Here is an 8423-nt window from a genome sequence, read left to right on the forward strand (position 1 = left end):
TTTTTTGTATTTCCATACAAATCTTGAAATTATTTGTTCTAGTTCTGTGAAAAATGTGGCTGGTAGCTTGATAGGGATTGCATTGAATTTGTAAATTGTTTTGGGTATTATACTCATTTTCACTATATTGATTCTTCTGATCCATGAACATGGTATATTTCTCCATCTATTAGTGTCCTCTTTGATTTCTTTCATCAGTGTTTTATAGTTTTCTATATAGAGGTCTTTAGTTTCTTTAGGTAGATATATTCCTAAGTATTTTATTCTTTTCATTGCAATGGTGAATGGAATTGTTTCCTTAATTTCTTTTTCTACTTTCTCGTTATTCAACATATAGGAATGCAAGGGATTTCTGTGTGTTGATTTTATATCCTGCAACTTTACTATATTCATTGATTAGCTCTAGTAATTTTCTGGTGGAGTCTTTAGGGTTTTCCATGTAGAGGATCATGTCATCTGCAAACAGTGAGAGTTTTACTTCTTCTTTTCAAATTTGGATTCCTTTTATTTCTTTTTCTGCTCTGATTGCTGTGGCCAAAACTTCCAGAACTATGTTGAATGGTAGCGGTGAAAGTGGGCACCGTTGTCTTGTTCCTGACTTTAGGGGAAATGCTTTCAATTTTTCACCATTGAGGATAATGTTTGCTGTGGGTTTGTCATATATAGCTTTTATTATGTTGAGGTATGTTCCTTCTATTCCTGCTTTCTGCAGAGTTTTTATCATAAATGGATGTTGAATTTTGTCAAAGGCCTTCTCTGCATCTATTGAGATAATCATGTGGTTTTTATTTTTCAATTTGTTAATGTGGTGAATTACATTGATTGATTTGCGGATATTGAAGAATCCTTGCATCCCTGGGATAAAGCCCACTTGGTCATGGTGTATGATCTTTTTAATGTGTTGTTGGATTCTGATTGCTAGAATTTTGTTGAGGATTTTTGCATCTATGTTCATCAGTGATATTGGCCTGTAGTTTTCTTTTTTTGTGACATCTTTGTCAGGTTTTGGTATTAGGGTGATGGTGGCCTCATAGAATGAGTTTGGAAGTTTACCTTCCTCTGCAATTTTCTGGAAGAGTTTGAATAGGATAGGTGTTAGCTCTTCTCAAAATTTTTGGTAGAATTCAGCTGTGAAGCTGTCTGGACCTGGGCTTTTTTTGCTGGAAGATTTCTGATTACAGTTTCAATTTCCGTGCTTGTGATGGGTCTGTTAAGATTTTCGATTTCTTCCTGGTTCAGTTTTGGAAAATTGTACTTTTCTAAGAATTTGTCCATTTCTTCCACGTTGTCCATTTTATTGGCATACAACTGCTGATAGTAGTCTCTTATGATCCTTTGTATTTCTGTGTTGTCTGTTGTGATCTCTCCATTTTCATTTCTAATTTTATTGATTTGATTTTTCTCTCTTTGCTTCTTGATGAGTCTGGCTAATGGTTTGTCAATTTTATTTATCCTTTCAAAGAACCAGCTTTTGGCTTTGTTGATTTTTGTTATGGTCTCTTTTGTTTCTTTTGCATTTATTTCTGCCCTAATTTTTAAGATTTCTTTCCTTCTACTCACTCTGGGGTTTTCCAATCCTTCCTTTACTAGTTGGTTTAGTTGTAGAATTAGGTAATTTATTTGACTTTTTTCTTGTTTCTTGAGGTATGCCTGTATTGCTATGAACTTTCCTCTTAGCACTACTTTTATAGTGTCCCATAGGTTTTGGGTTGTTGTGTTTTCATTTTCATTAGTTTCTATGCATATTTTGATTTCTTTTTTGATTTCTTCTGTGATTTGTTGGTTATTCAGAAGTGTGTTGTGTTGTTCATCCTTCATATGTTGGAATTTTTAATAGTTTTTCTCCTGTAATTGAGATCTAATCTTAATGCATTATGGTCAGAAAAGATGCTTGGAATGATTTCGATTTTTTGAATTTATCAAGTTTAGATTTACGGCCCAGGATGTGATCTATCCTGGAGAAGGTACCATGAGCACTTGAAAAAAAGGTGAAATTCATTGTTTTGGGGTGAAATGTCCTATAGATATCAATTAGGTCTAACTGATCTAATGTATCATTTAAAGTTTGCGTTTCTCTGTTAATTTTCTGTTTAGTTGATCTGTCCATAGGTGTGAGTGGGGTATTAAAGTCTCCCACTATTATTGTGTTATTGTTGATTTCCCCTTTCATACTTGTTAGCATTTGTCTTACATATTGCGGTGCTCCTATATTGGGTGCATATATAATTGTTATATCTTCTTCTTGGATTGATCCTTTGATCATTATGTAGTGGCCTTCTTTGTCTCTTTTCACAGCCTTTGTTTTAAAGTCTATTTTATCCGATATGAGTATTGCCACTCCTGCTTTCTTTTGGTCTCTATTTGTGTGGAATATCTTTTCCAGCCCTTCACTTTCAGTCTGTATGTGTCCCTTGTTTTGAGGTGGGTCTCTTGTAAGCAGCATATAGAGGGGTCTTGTTTTTATATCCATTCGGCCAGTCTTTGTCTTTTGATTGGGGCGTTCAACCCATTTACATTTAAGGTAATTATCGATAAGTATGATCCCGTTACCATTTACTTTATTGTTTTGGGTTCAGGTTTATATACCCTTTTCGTGTTTCCTGTCTAGAGAATATCCTTTAGAATTTGTTGGAGAGCTGGTTTGGTGGTGCTGAATTCTCTCAGCTTTTGCTTGTCTGTAAAGCTTTTGATATCTCCTTCGTATTTGAATGAGATCCTTGCTGGGTACAGTAATCTGGGCTGTAGGTTATTGTCTTTCATCACTTTAAGTATGTCTTGCCATTCCCTCCTGGCCTGAAGAGTTTCTATTGAAAGATCAGCTGTTATCCTTATGGGAATCCCCTTGTGTGTTATTTGTTGTTTTTCGCTTGCTGCTTTTAATATTTGTTCTTTGTGTTTGATCTTTGTTAATTTGATTAATATGTGTCTTGGGGTGTTTCGCCTTGGGTTTATCCTATTTGGAACTCTCTGTGTTTCTTGGACTTGGGTGATTATTTCCTTCCCCATTTTAGGGAAGTTTTCAACTATTATCTCCTCAAGGATTTTCTCATGATCTTTCTTTCTGTCTTCTTCTTCTGGGACTCCTATAATTCGAATGTTGAAGCATTTCATATTGTCCTGGAGGTCTCTGAGATTGTCCTCGTTTCTTTTAATTCGTTTTTCTTGTTTCCTCTCTGATTCATTTATTTCTACCATTCTGTCTTCTATTTCACTAATCCTATCTTCTGCCTCCGTTATTCTACTATTTGTTGCCTCCAGAGTGTTTCTGATCTCATTTATTGCATTATTCATTACATTTTGACTCTTTTTTATGTCTTCTAGGTCCTTGTTAAACCTTTCTTGCATCTTCTCAATCCTTGTCTCCAGGCTATTTATCTGTGATTCCATTTTGATTTCAAGATTTTGGATCATTTTCACTATCAATATTCGGAATTCCTTCTCCGGTAGATTCCCTACTTCTTCCTCTTTTGTTTGGTTTGGTGGGCAACTCTCCTGTTCCTTTACCTGCTGAGTATTCCTCTGTCTCTTCATCTTGGTTATATTGCTGCATTTGGGGTGGCCTTTTTATATTCTGGTAATTTGTGGAGTTCTCTTTATTATGGAGCTTCCTCACTTTGGGTGGGGTTCTATCAGTGGCTTGTCAAGGTTTCCTGGTTAGGGAAGCTTGTGTTGAAGTTTTGGTGGGTGGAGCTGGGTTTCTTCTCTCTGGAGTGCAGTGGAGTGACCTGTAATGGGTTATGAGACATCAAAGGTTTTGTGATAATTTTGAGCTGCCTGTATATTGAAGCTCAGGGGAGTGTTCCTGTGTTGCTGGAGGATTTGCGTGATATGTCTTGTTTTGGAACTTGTTGGCCCTTGGGTGGAGCTTGGTTTTGGTGTAGGTATGAAGGCATTTGATGAGCTCCTATTGCTTAATGTTCCCTGAATTCAAGAGTTCTCTAATGTTTTCAGGCTTTGGATTTAAGCCTCCTGCTTCTGGTTTTCAGTTTTATTTTTACAGTAGCCTCTAGACTTTTCCATCTATACAGCACCAATGATAAAACCTCTAGGTTAAAGATGAAAAGTTTCTCCACATTGAGGGACACTCAGAGAGGTTCACTGAGTTACAAGGAGAAGAGACGATGGAGGGGGTAGTTAGAGGTAACTGGAATGAGATGCAGTGAGATCAAAAGAGGAGAGAGCAAGCTAGCCAGTAGTCACTTCCTTATATGTGCTCTATAGTCTGGACCGCTCAGAGGTATTTACAGAGTTATATGGGGAAGAGGAGAGGGAGGAAGTAGACAGAGGTGACCAGGAGGATAAGAGAGAGCAATGAGTAGGCGAAAGACAAATCCTGCCAGTAACCAGTTCCTTCGGTGTTCTGCACCGTCTGGAACACACAGAGATTCACAGAGTTGGATAGAGAAGAGATGGGGGAGAAAAGAGACAGAGGCCACCTGGTGGAGAAAAAGAGTTCAGAGGAGGAGAGAGTGGTCAAGCCAGTAATCTCGCTCTCAGGTAAACTTGGGTAGTGAAGTTTGGGTTTTTAAATGTACAAAATTGACAACAAAAACCTAAGAGCAAAGATTAAAAATCTAGAGTAGAGGTTGGATTTTCAAAGATACAATATTAAAGAAAAGCAGAAGGAAAAAGGAAGAAAGGAAAAAAAGAATTATTTAAAAACAAACAAACAAAAAAACACCAACAACCATCCAAAGACTATATATGGTGTTTGCCTTAAAAAAAAAAAAAAGTCTTTTTTTAAAATAGTAATAATAGGTTATAGAAATAAAAATTAGAGGAGAAATAGAAGACTTAACAATTAAAAAAAAGTTAGAAAAAAAAAGAAAAAAGAAAAAAAAACACACACACAGAAAAAGGAATGATTTCAAAAATAGTAAAAATATAACTGGCCCTTCTCTGATGTTATGGGCCGTGTGGGATCACTTCCAAGGTGGTTCCCTCTGTTTAACTTCTTCTGTTTGCTGTTTTTTTAGGCTCACTAGTTCAGTCGCACTGTGGGGAGGGGGGATGCTACAAACAAATAGCACTGTCGTGTGCACACAGTATCTCAGCCCTGCTTGACCTGTCCTTTCTCGCGGCGCACAAACCGCTCCGGCTCTACGATGCTCAGCCAGGAACCGTCTGGGGCCGGCCCTAGGCTGCGTGCACTTCCCCGGTCCAAGCTGCTCAGGTTCGGCGCTCAGGCAGCCCTCAGAGGCACATATTCAGCTGGGACTGCGCTTTGTGCCCTTCCCAGGTCCGAGTAGCTCAGGAGTTTGGCGAGCACGATCACCGCGGCTTGTCACCTTTTCTGCCGCTGCTGCTCAGCTTCCTGGGTGGACCGCTGGCGCACCCCGTGAGGCAGATTGTGACTGTCCAGCACCCCCAGAAGTCTTAGCAAAGGAGCCTGCTTGCAGTTAGGTACGTAAAGTCTCTCCGGGTCTGCAATTGCCCCTTTCCAGTTCTTACGGCTCTGGCTGCCTGTCCCTGGCAGGTGATGGTCTGCAGCTGGCTTTTTCCGTTCCGTCCTTTGTTCTGTGCTCGGTCCTGGCGGTGTCTTATGTTCGAGCTTTTCACGTGGTAGCTATCCCACAGTCTGGTTTGCTAGCCCAAGTTAGATCGTTCTGGTTGCGCGTGGGGCGTTCCTGCCTGATTCTTACAAAGCACTGCAGCCCGCGCCTCCCGCGCGTCCCTGCCCTGCCCCCACTTCCCAATGGCAGATGCAGGCATCTGTGCTGCTTTTCCTCTGGGGGAGTTACTGTTGGGGTTGTAATCTGTTGGTTTTAATTATTTATCTATTTTTCCTTCCTGTTATGTTGCCCTCTGTGTTTCCAAGGCTCGCCACAGACTCGGCAGGGAGAGTGTTTCCTGGTGTTTGGAAACCTCTCTTCTTAAAATTCCCTTCCCGGGACGGGCTTCCCTTCCGGGGATGGAGCTCCCTCCCCACCTCCTTTGTCTCCTTTCTCGTCTTTTATATTTTTTCCTACCTATTTTTGAAGACAATGGTCTGCTTTTCTGGTTGCCTGATGTCCTCTGCCAGCCTACAGAAGTTGTTTTGTGGAGTTTGCTCGGTGTTGAAATGTTCTTTTGAGGAATTTGTGAGGGAGAAAGTGGTCTTCCCGTCCTATTCCTCCGCCATCTTTCCCTCCCTCCGTCGTGAATAAGGTTTGAGACAACACTTGGAAGAAAATATGAGTCCTGGGTAGAAAAGATAATTTTCTACACTTAAATTGAGCCTTCAATAACATAATAGACATGTTTCTTAGCAGTTTTTTTTTTTTAAGTGAGAGTTTACTTTTAAATGTTTCTTAGCTTTTTTTTTTTTTTAAGTGAGAGTTTACTTTTAAATAACCATCCTGTTGGGGAAAGAAATCTCATCCTGAAAGGAAATTGCAATCATTAACAAAGATTTTGATTCAGAGAAAATGGTGTGAATCTTTACTCATGTTTTAGATTGTGAAGGGGAAATAAATATGTTTTTGAAATGTCTTGCTTATTAAGCTAGTCATGCATTTCACTACAGGTAGTAAAACAGTAGAACATGCACAAGTGGCTCATAATGCATATTTTAGAGTTAGGGAATGTCATTTAGGCCATTTTTGTATTGTCAGTATCACACCCAGATAATTTGATTGAGCTTTAAATTATGCAAAGCTACAATTTTTCTAACCTTTGTATAATTTTGCTTTTAGTAGAATGAGGGTCACATCAATGAACAAATGATTAAGGGATATTTGTAATGAAGTAATACACTTATTGCACACAGCTTTATTCAAATCTTGAAAATGTATAGCTCAGCAAAATACTAGAAAGTCAGTTTGTGTTTTTTAATGAAATTCATTATGGATTTTTTTTTTAATTTGGAGTAGATTTTGGATTTTGTTTGTTGGAATGAAATTTTGACCAGGTTTTATTGTTTTTTTCTGTGCAGCCTGAACACTGATGCCGGAACTCCAACTGATCATAGGCACGAATAGGGTGCTGTAGCGGTTACCTGCTTATCTAGTGTTGTAATTCTTTGAAATTTATACTCAAATTCTTAAAATATGGAACCATCAATTACTATGTGTTCATTGCTGATAGTTTGAACCTTGCATGTACAGTAAAAAGTTAGAGATTGGGCTTCGCAATGTTTAGGGGATAATCATAATGATGATTGAACATGATACATTAGTTTCATAACCATTTTCTTCCATGGAGTTCATAGTGCTTCATAAACATTATCACATTAAACCTGTATCATCCTAGTGGAGTAAGTAGGTGGAAGAATTTTTAAGACACAGAAAATGCTATTTCTAAATGGTGTGACAAAATGCAGACAAACCCAGTTTATGCTGTAATTGCTATGAAATAGCTTTATATTTGGATGACCTGAGATTTAATAGGAATTAATGTGAGGAGGTAATTCATATGTGCAAATAATCAATATTTATTATCATTGCATTGAAGATCACCTTTCTGAAAAAAGCACATTGTCTGTAGAGTTCTCTAAGGAAATATAGAGAGCTCTAGTTTGTAGGTTTTACCACACCTAGTTCTTCCTTTGATTTGTTGATGGTAGAGCAAGTTATTTAATACCTTTATACTAGTTTGTTCCTTACATATAAAGAAGGCAACAATAAAAACACATACCTAAGCAGCAAAAAAATACTCATTTATTATTTTCTACTCGCCTCCCATCTTCAATCCTCTTCATTAAGCTATCAACAATTAAACAGACCCAGAAATATATATATATATGTATATATATATGTATATATATATATATATGTATATATATATATATATATATATATATATATATGAAAGGAGAAAGGCAGATTATGGGTCAGTCACATCATGGATATTTTCCATTGCTCACCCTCTGTCTAGACATGGCCAGATACCTAAGCTGCTTCACTGATTAGAAACAAATGGGCCATTTTGCTTGAAATGCCCAAGAAATGGCCTCAAGTATATTTAACTATTTACTTAATGGATACCCACCAAAGGCTGCTGGCAAATACCCATCATTATTTTCATGCCTCCTAGGAATCTAATCGGAGAAGGCAATGGCACCCCACTCCAGTACTCTTGCCTGGAAAATCCCATGGATGGAAGGGCCTGGTGGGCTACAGTCCATGGGGTCGCTAAGAGTCTGACATGACTGAGCAACTTCGCTTTCACTTTTCACTTTCATGCATTGGAGAAGGAAATGGCAACCCACTCCAGTGTTCTTGCCTAGAGAATCCCATGGATGGGGGAACCTGGTTGGCTGCCATCTATGGGGTCGCACAGAGTCAGACCCGACTGAAGCGACTTAGCAGCAGCAGCAGCAGGAATCTAACAGGACTTCCCTGATGGCCTACTGATAAAAAAATCCACCTGCCAATGCAGGAGATGTGAATTCAGTCCCTGGGTCAGGAAGATTCCCTGGAGAAGGGAATGGCAATCCACTCCAG

At 38.6% G+C, this 8423-nt stretch overlaps 1 protein-coding gene across 3 annotated transcripts in view; it reads left to right on the plus strand.

The window, feature by feature from the left end:
• DACH2 (dachshund family transcription factor 2) overlaps positions 1–7699 on the plus strand; it is a 697738-nt gene extending 690039 nt beyond the window's left edge. For all 3 annotated transcript variants that reach the window (XM_042241740.2, XM_060407431.1, XM_060407432.1), the window contains one exon: positions 6914–7699. In XM_042241740.2, the coding sequence (XP_042097674.1) occupies positions 6914–6918 (5 nt within the window). In that variant the 3' untranslated portion in view covers positions 6919–7699. The remainder of the gene's footprint in view (positions 1–6913) is intronic.
• The last annotated feature ends 724 nt before the right edge of the window (positions 7700–8423 follow it).

This window comes from Ovis aries, chromosome X (genome assembly GCF_016772045.2).
Source record: "Ovis aries strain OAR_USU_Benz2616 breed Rambouillet chromosome X, ARS-UI_Ramb_v3.0, whole genome shotgun sequence".
Classification (NCBI taxonomy): Eukaryota; Metazoa; Chordata; class Mammalia; order Artiodactyla; family Bovidae; genus Ovis; species Ovis aries.